The 12,659-nt window shown below is 41.7% G+C and overlaps 1 protein-coding gene and 1 long non-coding RNA gene across 2 annotated transcripts; one reads left to right on the forward strand and one right to left on the reverse strand.

Annotated features, from left to right (window-relative positions):
* Positions 1-2,749: 2,749 nt before the first annotated feature.
* Positions 2,750-7,073, reverse strand: LOC143416463 (GTPase IMAP family member 7-like). The gene is made up of 3 exons (XM_076881673.1): positions 6,902-7,073; positions 6,077-6,216; positions 2,750-4,281 (listed from the first exon to the last, which is right to left on the reverse strand). Exons 2-3 carry the CDS (start codon positions 6,081-6,083, stop codon positions 3,305-3,307), a joined length of 984 nt encoding a protein of 327 aa, XP_076737788.1. The 5' UTR covers positions 6,084-6,216; positions 6,902-7,073; the 3' UTR covers positions 2,750-3,304.
* On the forward strand, positions 6,726-7,367 carry LOC106676432 (uncharacterized). Its single transcript, XR_013096831.1, has 2 exons — positions 6,726-6,938; positions 7,022-7,367. It is a non-coding gene; the product is annotated as an uncharacterized LOC106676432 (long non-coding RNA).
* Positions 7,368-12,659: the final 5,292 nt, after the last annotated feature.

Genomic DNA, 12,659 nt, shown 5'->3' on the forward strand with positions numbered 1-12,659 from the left:
GAGGCAATGTTTAACAAGATTGGCCTGTAAGGGTGTTATGGTCCCACTATTAAAATTTTACTGAAACACCAGGGTACATCCCAGCCACTGCTATCCAGATCCAATGGCCACTGGATATTTACACTACCAGTCAAGAGTTTGGACACATCTTTTCATTTAATGGTTATTCTTTATTATCACAATTATTTAAATTGTAGAATTTGGCTCAGTGTGCCTACCATTTTGAATAAATCCACAACAGTGTCACTATCAAAGCACCCCCACACCATCACACCTACTCCTTCATGCTTAACGGTGGGAACCATCCATGTAGAGACCATCCTTTCACCTTTTCTGTGTCGCACAAAGACATAGCAGATGGAACCAAAGATCTCAAATTTGGACTCATCAGAGATGAGTCATGTAGAGATGTGTCTACTACTAGAACTCTGTGTGGCATTTATCTGGGCTCTAATCTGAGTTGTTGTTAACTTGAAAAATTAAGAAAAAGCATTAAATGAGAAGGTGTGTCCAACCTTTTGGTGGTAGTGTATTTATCTATTTAGAATAATTGCATCTTTAAGCTTTTTTCAAGGGTATTAGTCGCATCTTCTTATACTACACAATCGGGATCTCCTGGTGTTGACAATGGCATTATTATTTTTGTATTCCATATTATATATCCTGTTTCACTGTAACCCGGAGAAAGTATATAATACAGATACTCATACACATGCAAACACTCTAATGGCCAGTTAAGTGGTGATGTGCAAGTATTAGGTTCACAAAAGACAAATTCACTCTGAAGCAGAAGTGAAATACCCAGAAACTGCCCTATAGGTGCAACTTTTATCATATTTAGAGTTCAAAGTTACTTGCACTACTCATACCTCTAAAGTTCACTGAAGCATTCAAAACCATAAATCATGATAATAAAGATACACTGATTGAAAGAATTCCCATAATCCCTATCATAAATGACACCGCATTCCTGAATAAGACTGAAAACAAAACTAAAGGTTTGTCTTACAGCCCTTTACACAGAAAGAAAAAAAAACTGTAATAATGAGATGTGTGGACATTGTTGGTTGTTCTAACAATAAAGTTCTGGAGTACAGAACAGATAAGGTAAAACAACATTGCAAACAGAGGCTGAAAGACTACTCCTGATGCACGAGGCTCATGTGGAAAGGTAATGACAGAGTACTACAATTGTCCTTGGACCCACTAGTAGGCCTCTGTGTGTCAGAATCGACACTCTGGACCATATCATGATTTACACTGACATTTCTTTTTATTCCTACATGATTTTCCCAATCATTGGGGTTGAAGAAGAAGGCTATGTCTGATCACAGTATGACAATCATGAGTATGTATAGTCTTCAATGTAAAATTATTTTATTCCTTTAAGACTTTATGAACGTTGGACACATAAGCCAAAAGTGAAATGTGATGATAATATGACAAAGGTCAATGTGAGGTGGGGCCTGGTCTCTTATCTACTTAAGTAAACTATGATATCACGTTGGATCTATTACAAATGACATCTTGTGTAACAGGATCATACAGAGGCCAAAGGAATGATATACCTCTAATGTTGGACACCATATCTGGTAGATATGATAGATACTTTGAAAAACAAAAGAATCTATAATTCTCTGATATTGTTGAATTGAAATTTCAGGCTGTATGTATTAGTTATTTGTGTGATAGAGAGATGATAGTGAAATAGTACAGCATAGGAGTGGACTTATGTAGTACACATAAGGAACAGAGGTCACTGACTTAGACACAAGATCTGCCCCTGTAGTATAAATATAGACAGTCAGTCTGTCCATACATACATACTCTGCATCTTATCTAGGTTTGGGTGGTGGGGGCAGCAGTCCAAGCTTCTCCCCAGCCACCTCCTCTAGCTCTTCCATGAAACAGAGCCAGCTGAAAGATATATTCTGATCAGTATGCTGTGGGTCCAGGACGAAACAACCCACCTAGCGGGTGTCTCCTTCTTAGATGCTTGCACCACGTTAACTGTTTTATTTTCAGCATGGAGAAATAACATCTCCGCTTCTCACCATATTTCAGAGACAAAGCCCACACACCCTGCTTATTTCTGGTGCGTGTATCTACTTGTACTCAGAAAAAAAAGAGAAGATTAAGTGACATGGTTACATTGTTAAAACAACTCCTCCCAGAACTATATTTACTATTTAAATAAAAGTGACTTGACTTGATTTATCTGACTTACTTTGTCAAAGACTTGTCTATTTGTCCGTGGCTTATGTGCTGACATGCTGAATGTGGTTGTGTTTACATAATGGGCACACAGGTTTGGGATAGAAGAAAGGATTAAGGGGGTGGTGTCTGCGTCTTTTAATAGATGATACTGTGACTGTGATTTGAAAGAAATGAAAGAAAGAAGGAAATTTGTGTTTACAGGCTTTATAATGAAAAACCGGTATTAATTGTGTCCTTACCATATGCATGTCTTTCTAGTATACTGGGGTTTCTCATAATAATAATGGAAAGTTGGACCGTCTGTCTTTCATAAACAAACAGTGGAGACATCTTAAAAGCTTGTAAAAGGAGTTATTTAAAAAACATACCAATCTTTAGGAGGGACAATGTAATACATTTTGAAGGCTAAAGCATAGCAAATACTATAAATACCAAATCACGGTATATTATAACCAGCTCCCAGGTCGATATAATATTGTTCACCCTAAGAAACTACAGAGATTCATCAATAGTTTTTTTTTTATTGCTGGAAGAAAAGAAAAGAAATAAATTCAGATATATACATTTCCGTTTAATATGTACCTGTTTCATTGAATTGTAGTATGACATAATCAAGTTTAAATCAAAGCATTTACACAAGTTCACTCCTGAAGGTCTTAAAATGTGTGTTTATTTATAAGTTGCTTAAAATATTTTTTCAAATTCATAGTAATTTATTATTCTGCTTACAGCTGACAGAAATGATTAAGAAGTGAATACCAACAAATATAATGTTTTACAAATATATTGTTTTACATCTGTGTTTATTGATGTACTTTGATAGATTGTAAAAACAAAATGCATCAGCATCTATAACCAATTGTATAAAGAAAATTATTCTTGAAAAGTACCTGTACTTGCTAATATTTAACTGGAACAAAGTAGTGTAAGTGTTTAGCAAATGCTACTTTTCCTTGACTAAATACCTAAACAGTTCCTCTACTGCCACTATCTCTACTTAGAACGTAATTACACAAGTCATAAGAAAACAACACTCCTTTCTCTGCTCTCTTTGCTGTCCACTCTGTCGTTGTCATGATCCTAACAACTATTTAACAGTGTGTTCCAGGACAGCTTTAGCAGCTTTCTGAAAGGCTTCCGATGCACTTTCTGATTGTTCAGCTGCAGCATATCCTAACCGACCTCCCTCTAACCCTTTCTGTATAGCAGCCAGTGATACTGTTGCATCTGTGTGCTCCTGCAGATTCAAAAAAGTTGATGTGACCATCTTTGCCACACCAAGAAAGGCTCCAACCAATACGCCTGTTGCTGTACCTGCAAATATAATCAGCAGCTTGTTCATCACACCCTTTTTAGCTTCAATTGCAATCTGTTCAACCGACATGTTTGCTGATGACTTTTTAATAAGCTCTTCCTCTTTCTGTAGTTCACTTTCTATCGTCTGTAGCATCTCATTGGTGTAGCAGCTTCCATTGTTTGCCTCACTTATCTTGTCTATTGTCCTGAGTATCTCTGCTACTTGGAACCGATTGCTCCTGTAGTCATCTTCTTTGTTGTCTTTCCAGTATTTATTATCAACAACATGGCATCTGCCTCCACACTTCTCCACCAGATTGCTGAGCTCTTTGTTATGACTGATGAATTCCTCGATTCTCGTTCCCTCTGGGAGCTGGTCGCCATGAGTGAAGATAACAGCAGCGTATTTCATAGCATCTTCAGAGAAATCTTGACATATTCTTTTGATTACATCTTGCTCCTGCTGTGTAAATTTCTCCACTTTAAGGACGATGAGAAAAGCATGAGGTCCGGGAGCGCACTCTGTCATGCACCTCACTATCTCATCCCTGAGTAATTGCTCAGACATGCCTGTGTCAAAAATACTACGAGTGTCAATAAAACTGATGTTATTTCCATTTACAGACCTAATTACTAAACGGGGCAGACTAATTTCAGAAATGGGTGAATGGCATACGTTGAAGACATTCTCTCCCAGTATGGTGTTGGCCAGGCTGCTTTTCCCAGCCCCAGTTTTTCCGAGTAGAACAGTCCTCTTTGAAGTCAGTGCTAGAAGACAAGAAACACTTGTGTAAATGAAGAGATGTAGAAGTCAATTTCAAAATGTCTTGTTGGTTTGCTGCTGAATTTGCTGGTTATGTTTTATTTTATGTTTTTGCTTAAGTAAATGTATTTTCTATGAAATTGCCTGTTAAATGGATATTTAGAGGATGTGTGCTCATCTGAAATGAGTGATGAGATGATGGGAAATGTATTAATTTTGTATGTGTAAATCAAATTACTACTAATAGTAATACTAATGCTTCTACTGCTGCCACTAATAATAATAATAATAAAAACCAATAGTAATAGTAATGCATTTTATTTCAGGCACTTTTCAAATCACTTTGCATCATGTAAAATAAGACAATGGGAAATTTGTGTGACAGACAAATAATGATCAGTTTGTTAGTTTAAAGAGATGTGTTTTAAGATGGGATTTGAAATTAGAGACCAAGATCAATACTGAATATTACTGATGAGGAGTTGAGGCAACTGCAACTGTAAGACATACTGAAGCAGGAGGGTGCAATAAGAACAAACTAATGAACATAGATCATGCGTGTGTAAGTTAAATGTAGTACAAAATTGTTACAATAGCAACAGGCTTCAACAACTGAGAACCTCAGATGTATGACATCACATCCAGTAACATTCAAGTACAGACAAGTACATCAGTTCGAGGATTGAACTAGAAATGCCTGACTGACAAAACATTATGTCTGTATTTTGCGATTGATGGTGTTAACAGTTGATTTGCAGAGTGTCTGTGTCTGTGTCACATATGGTCAAAGTGCATGCAGCTGAATTTGTGTAGGTCCATCACTAAACAGTAATGAGTTATTGCCATAGTAACAAGCAGTAATAAGTTACGGTGAAAACTGTGTTTGCTGTGTTCCTGAAATGATAACAATTTAATCTGAGTGTAATAACAAGACATTTATTTTTCTAAAGCTTTTTAATGTAAACACACAGATCAGGGTCACAAGTCACCCTTTGTTTTCTCCGTTCTTCAGCCATATTAGCTTCAAACTCCACTTTACGGGCTGTGAAACTGCTGTTACAGAAGCCACACTATGCTGAAAAGACCCCAAGATCAAAAACTGAAGAGATGGAAGAAATTTTGTTGCCTCTTCTATTTTGAGTACTTTAATGTCAGGGGTTCCAGGTCATGTCTCAGTACATTAAACAAACTTGACGGTTTGGTAAATTTTCTATCACAGCTTTGTCAGATTAGCTACTCCAAATCACCAGTTTGCTGATTCTGAAGATGAATTCTACCTGCTGTTTAGGGCTGCCACAATGTCAGATTCAGGCTTAAGTGTGACCAAAAGAATTCACAACAATTTTATTACCATCAGATTATATATAATTAAAATAAAGTGTAGAAACGAGGAGAGAACCTGTAACCATAACTGCACAATTAGCACAATTATAAGCATAATGTGTGTTACCATAAAGAGAAAGAAAGGCTACATGGCATAAGTTACTGGGTATTTGTCATGCACCTTTGTGCATCATGGAGGCTGAACAGAGAATGAGAAAGTACACATATGTGGTTTCTATATCACATCACACCGACTGTTCACAGCAAACCAAAACGACCCTCAGAGCACTTCAGAAATATCCTGGTGATCCTGATGGCAAGGCTGCCCCTCTCTAATATTTGGAGCAATGAATTGATTCATTCAGTTTTTTCCAATTAATCAGAAGCTAATAATTGTGTTTGTCAAAACAAAACATTTCCTTTAAACACATATGTGTTCCCTTTAATTGTATTTGATATAAAGTAAGCTTGACTGACCGTCCATGTTGTTAAAAAGAAATCACAGTTGTCACCGGGACCTCACGATGTCCTTGCCGTGTGTTTTTCACCTGCTCTCTTGCTGCACTTTTGCTTTGCTTCTGTTTGTCACCGGTCGAACTTGTTAACTGACACTGTAACTACACAAAACAATGAGCAACACCTCATGCTGCAGGCTGCAGTACACCCAGAAGATATGTTTTGCTGTAAATCCATGCAAACCCACAACATGTCACTGTATAACTGTTGACAATTCATGTATCAGAACTGGTCATCACATTAAACTGTGATGACGAGTACTGATATATGAAATGTGGACCGTTTTGTTTCTTGTGTAAGTGGTAATAGGGCTGGAAATCAAAAGCTGCATATAACATCAAAACTATTTATTTAAAAAAGGCGATTAATGGGAAAAATAGTCTCATGGAGATACTTCAATAACTGTGATTGCACACTGAACTGTGACATAGTGTCAGTAAATCCTCTCAGTGCCTTGAAAAATAGAACAATTCAGAGGTTGAATAAGGGAGGGGTGAAATGTTCTGTTCCTCATTCTAGTTAAACAAGTTTCAAACAAAGAAGGTATTTTTAATGAAGTTCAGTTTGAAAAATGCGAGAGTGATGCATTCATTCCCTCTTGACAGTTTACTGTAATGCCTGTGAAGGTTTCCTGTAAAGCTTCGCCATTATTACATAACTGTCATGGTCCGCGGCCCGGCGTCCGGGGTGCTGCTGGGATGTCCACGCCCACGAGCGTGGCTGCTAACCCCACACCTGCATCCCATCCCAGGCGATCACCAGGTGGACTATTTAATCCTGCCCTACCTGCTGCTCCACGCCAGTCCGTAGTCGCCTCTCAGCGGTAACGTACGCCTGCGGAAAAGAACTCGTATGACAAGACTCTCCATCAGACCTAACACTGTTTTTCTTTCCCTGTGTACCCAGATCACAACTCGGCGTGTTTTTTGAGCCACCTGCCTGTCCACCTGTCCGCCTGAGATTCGGTTCACATTCAGCTTCGCCGTCTCGACCCCTTTTGGAGCTCCACCCCCCTCTGGTTCACTCGGCCCGGCTATCACCGTGAGACGCACACTCCACCTTCCCTCGTATGCTGCCTTTTTTCCGCACCCCAGTAATCTGTCTCTCTTTTTGTTTTACAGCCTCTCACAGCCCCGCTCTCGGCGTTCCCTGTGCGGTCCCTCGGTTTCGTCTGGTTTCACCCGTTGTTTTTCTGGCTACCCTCACGGGACACCTTTAGTTTCAATAAAAAATTACTTTCTTTATTCGCTCATTCCCTAGTGTGTGTGTTCTGCTACTGGGTCCTGCCTGCGCTCGGAACTTCGGTTCATGACAATAACTGCCATTATTAAACAATCAATCAGTGTATCACATCTAATTTCTTTTTTTGATAAATTCATAAAAATATAAAATATTTAGGGCTGAAAACATGTAGAAGCTCTAATAACTAAGTCAATTTTTACACCCACTCCAAGTCTTACAATCAGAAACCAAACCTGTGGTCTGAGTATGAGCTAGAAGCTAAATTTTGGTGAAACTATTAATCATGGCCTCAAAAGAGTGAAATTGGGGGGTTTTTACATTTACAAGGCTAACATGTAATTTTGAAGAAAATTATTTTATATTTCTATGGTTAACGTAATTAAATCATGTACGATCTGCATGAAATTCAACAACTTAAAAATTGCTACATTTATTCTTGTTGAGATGACGTGATACAATCTAGTGAGAGTCATTGGTTACCTGCCTTGCTAAATTCACAAGATCACACAAGATTGCAAACCGCAGGAAAATCACTGGAGTTATAAGAGGACGAAAAGCTTAAACACACCATGTATATGCTATTGCTATTTATTGTGGCTTAACCTATCAAGGACAAAAACATTAAGAAAATTCAGTATCAAACCTTGTAGCTGTCATACTACTTTATGTCTGGAGTGACAGCTCGATGGGTGTTAGCACTGTTGCCACAAAAGCAAGAAGCTCCTGCAAATCCATCAACTGGTCAGGATCTTTCTGTGTGGAGTTAGCAATTTCGCACTGTGTGCCTCTCTGGGTACACACAATATGTGGGGTTAGGTTAACGATTCTAAATTACCCATAGATGTGAATGTGAGAGTGAAATGTTGTCTGTAAATAGACTGGCAACCTGTCCAGGGTGTGCACCACCTCTCGCCTGATGACAGCTTGAATAGACTCCTGCTGCCCTGCGACACCTATAAGGACAAACGTTAAAGGATGGATGGAGTGATGTTCTAAATCCATTCAATTATGTTAACCAGACTCTGAGTTTGTTGAACATTCGAAAAAAAAACCCCTCTTTAAACAAACCTAAAATAATCATGGAAAGGATTTCCACGTTAATAAATGTCCCCCTATTAGTATTAAGTACTTTTGTTGGTCTAATGTGATTTGCATGGGTTGGATCAACTCAATGAAATCAAATAAATTTTTGATTTGGCCTCTCCAAATATGGCATTAGCCACTGCTTTACGTAACGGCGGTACATGTATTCCGTTACTCCCCAACACTGCCTACAATCATTATATGAAGATATGTCTGAAGATATGTCTGTGTATGTACCTGTTAAGAAATAGAGAGATATTTTTAATGTGTATCTGCTCATTAGATTGTTTTATGTACTTTAATAATGAAGGCTTGTAGAGCAAGGCCACTTTTGACTCACAAACTAAGTGCTCAGCCAGACTGAAAAACAGGAAGTTTTAGTGCACAGGCATATTAATAGATAAGACACAGAAAAGAGGAACTTTGCCATATAAGCAATGTTTGAAACTGTGAGTGACGTGTGTGACGTCTGAAGTACAGAAATAACACCATATAAGACACATGTTGAGCTAAAAATGTTAGAGATCCTGCAACTGACGTTTGGGCTGTGCAGGGGTCTCTCGCTTCCGCAAGATGATTGAATAAAAAGAAATATAAATGTTTTAACACACTATGAGTCAGTTTTCTCTGTTCTATCACGGGGACAAAATAATCGGGGTTTAATATACCCCATCTCCTCCTTAGCCAGTGGTCCTGTCTCAACATTTTGTGCGAACCTGGTCACAGATATGTTTCTAAATAAACAGATTTATTCTAAATCCCAATTATTTTAATTTTTGTATAGTTTATATACATTTGATCAAAAACTAGAAATCTGGTACTGTTTTCTTCTTTACGTGCAAACTTAACTTAACACACACACACACACATATATATATAGATCTGGAGAGCTTAACTTCTGTCTTGCTAGCTTGCCCTGCGCTCTTCCTTCTGACTATGCTGTCTGTGTTGAGCACTCAGTGGATCTGCGCTCGACAGTGCAGCCTAGGCGGAGTAGTCGAACACAGATTCACTGAGCGCTCAACACAGACAGCATCGTCAGAAGGAAAGTTGATAAAATAAATTACAAATGTTGTATTATTCGATACATATGCGTACCGAACCGAAAGCACTGTATCGAACGGTTCAATATCGATACGAATATCGTTGCACCCCTAATATATAAAAAAAACACCCAGCACGCCCCTGTGGGCGGTTTATCCTTCAAGCTCGGGTCCTCTACCAGAGGCCTGGGAGCTTGAGGGTCCTGCGCAGTATCTTAGCTGTTCCCAGGACTGCGCTCTTCTGGACAGAGATCTCCGATGTTGTTCCCGGGATCTGCTGGAGCCACTCGCCTAGCTTGGGAGTCACCGCACCTAGTGCTCCGATTACCACGGGGACCACCGTTACCTTCACCCTCCACATCCTCTCGAGCTCTTCTCTGAGCCCTTGGTATTTCTCCAGCTTCTCGTGTTCCTTCTTCCTGATATTGCTGTCATTCGGAACCGCTACATCGATCACTACGGCCGTCTTCTTCTGTTTGTCTACCACCACTATGTCCGGTTGGTTAGCCACCACCATTTTGTCCGTCTGTATCTGGAAGTCCCACAGGATCTTAGCTCGGTCATTCTCCACCACCCTTGGGGGCATCTCCCATTTTGACCTCGGGACTTCCAGGTTATACTCGGCACAGATGTTCCTGTACACTATGCCGGCCACTTGGTTATGGCGTTCCATGTATGCCTTGCCTGCTAGCATCTTGCACCCTGCTGTTATGTGCTGGATTGTCTCTGGGGCATCTTTACACAGCCTGCACCTGGGGTCTTGCCTGGTGTGATAGACCCCAGCCTCTATGGATCTTGTGCTCAGAGCTTGTTCTTGTGCTGCCATGATTAGTGCTTCTCTGCTGTCTTTCAGTCCAGCTTTGTCCAGCCACTGGTAGGATTTCTGGATATCAGCCACCTCCTCTATCTGCCGGTGGTACATACCGTGCAGGGGCCTGTCCTTCCATGATGGTTCCTCGTCTCCCTCCTCTTTCTTGGGTTTCTGCTGCCTGAGGTATTCACTGAGCACTCGGTCAGTTGGGGCCATCTTCCCAATGTATTCTTGGATGTTCGTTGTCTCATCCTGGACTGTGGTGCTGACACTCACCAGTCCCCGGCCCCCTTCCTTCCGCTTAGCGTACAGCCTCAGGGTGCTGGATTTGGGGTGAAACCCTCCATGCATGGTAAGGAGCTTTCTTGTCTTTATGTCAGTGGCTTCTATCTCCTCCTTTGGCCAGCCTATTACCCCAGCAGGGTACCTGATCACGGGCAGGGCGTACGTGTTGATGGCCCGGATCTTGTTCTTACCATTCAGCTGACTCCTCAGGACTTGCCTGACCCTCTGCAGGTACTTGGTGGTTGCAGCTTTTCTAGCAGCCTCTTCATGTTTCCCATTCGCCTGCGGGATCCCCAGGTACTTGTAACTGTCCTCTATGTCTGCAATGTTGCCTTCTGGTAGTTCAATCCCCTCAGTTCTGACTACCTTCCCTCTCTTTGTTACCATCCGACTACACTTCTCCAGTCCGAACGACATTCCAATGTCATTGCTGTATAGCCTGGTAGTGTGGATCAGTGAATCGATGTCTCGTTCACTCTTGGCATACAGCTTGATGTCATCCATGTACAGGAGGTGGCTGACAACTGCTCCGTTCCGTAGTCGGTATCCGTAGCCAGTCTTGTTAATGATCTCACTGAGGGGGTTCAGGCCTATGCAGAACAGCAGTGGGGACAGAGCATCTCCTTGGTAGATCCCGCACTTGATGGTGACTTGTGCTATGGGCTTGGAGTTGGCCTCTAGTGTTGTACGCCACATCCCCATTGAGTTCCTGATGAAGGCTCTTAGGGTCCCATTGATCTTGTACAATTCTAGGCATTCCAGTATCCAGCTGTGGGGCATTGAGTCATAGGCCTTCTTGTAATCAATCCAGGCAGTGCACAGGTTGGTCAGTCTGGTCTTGCAGTCTCGGCTGATTGTTCTGTCTACCAGTAGCTGGTGTTTTGCGCCTCTGGTATTCTTGCCAATTCCTTTCTGTGTCCCGCTCATGTATTGACCCATGTGCCTGTTCATCTTAGCCGATATGATGCCTGACAGGAGCTTCCATATAGTACTGAGGCAGGTTATTGGTCGGTAGTTGGAGGGGACCGGTCCCTTCTTGGGGTCCTTGGGGATCAGGACCGTCCGGCCTTCAGTTAGCCATTCCGGGTGTCTCTCGTTAACTAGCAGCTGGTTCATTTGTGCTGCCAGACGCTCGTGGAGTGCAGTCAGCTTCTTCAGCCAGTAGGCGTGAACCATGTCGGGCCCTGGTGCTGTCCAACTCTTCATACTGGAGACCCTTTCTTGGATATCTGCCACTGTGATGGTTACTGGACCCTGTTCAGGGAGGTCGCTGTGGTCTGCCCTCAGATCCTCTAGCCACTGAGCATTGCCGTTATGGGTTGCATCCTTCTCCCATATGCTCTTCCAGTATTGCTCCGTCTCCAGCCTTGGTGGTGCTGTTCTCTTATTATTATTGTTCCCTTGCCACTGAGAGTACACCTTTGGTGGTTCTGTGGAGAACAGCTGGTTTATTCTCCTGCCTTCTATCTCTCTGGTGTACCTCCTCAAGCGGCTGGCCAAGGCTGTGAGTCTTTGCTTGGCAGTTTCCAAGGCCTCAGGTATGGACAGCTTGCTGTATTTCTTAGGCACCTTATTTGTCGCACCTTTCTGCAACTCCGTTAGTTGGCTAACCTCCCTCCGTGCTACTTTGATCTTGCCCTCTAGCCTCCTTCTCCATGGAGGGTACTGCCCCTTGTCGCTGTTCAACTTGTAGCCAAGCATCTCACTGATCACTGTTGCCGTATTGTAGATGAGCTTGTTAGTGTCGGTAATCGTGGCTGTAGGTATTGCCCGTAGTGCTGCATTAACATCATCTAGCAGACCTTCTGAGGGTACTTCACGTAATCTTGGTAACCGGCTACGGGGGATCCAGGTTTCAAGCTTGGCCATGATCCTATTTTTCAGGTCAGTTCCTCTCGCACTCAACGATCCTTCTCCTATCGCACTTGGGGCTATGTACCCAATCTCGGGTGATGATATCTCCCCCCTGACCTGGCGTCCTGACTCCTCCTTGCCGTAGCATTTGTGTTGTACCTCGTCAATCTCTAGCTGTGAGAGCAGTCCCTTCTTTCGAATGTTGGAACACTGAGCTACTAGTTGT

The sequence above is a fragment of the Maylandia zebra genome, linkage group LG3 (assembly GCF_041146795.1).
Source record: "Maylandia zebra isolate NMK-2024a linkage group LG3, Mzebra_GT3a, whole genome shotgun sequence".
Classification (NCBI taxonomy): Eukaryota; Metazoa; Chordata; class Actinopteri; order Cichliformes; family Cichlidae; genus Maylandia; species Maylandia zebra.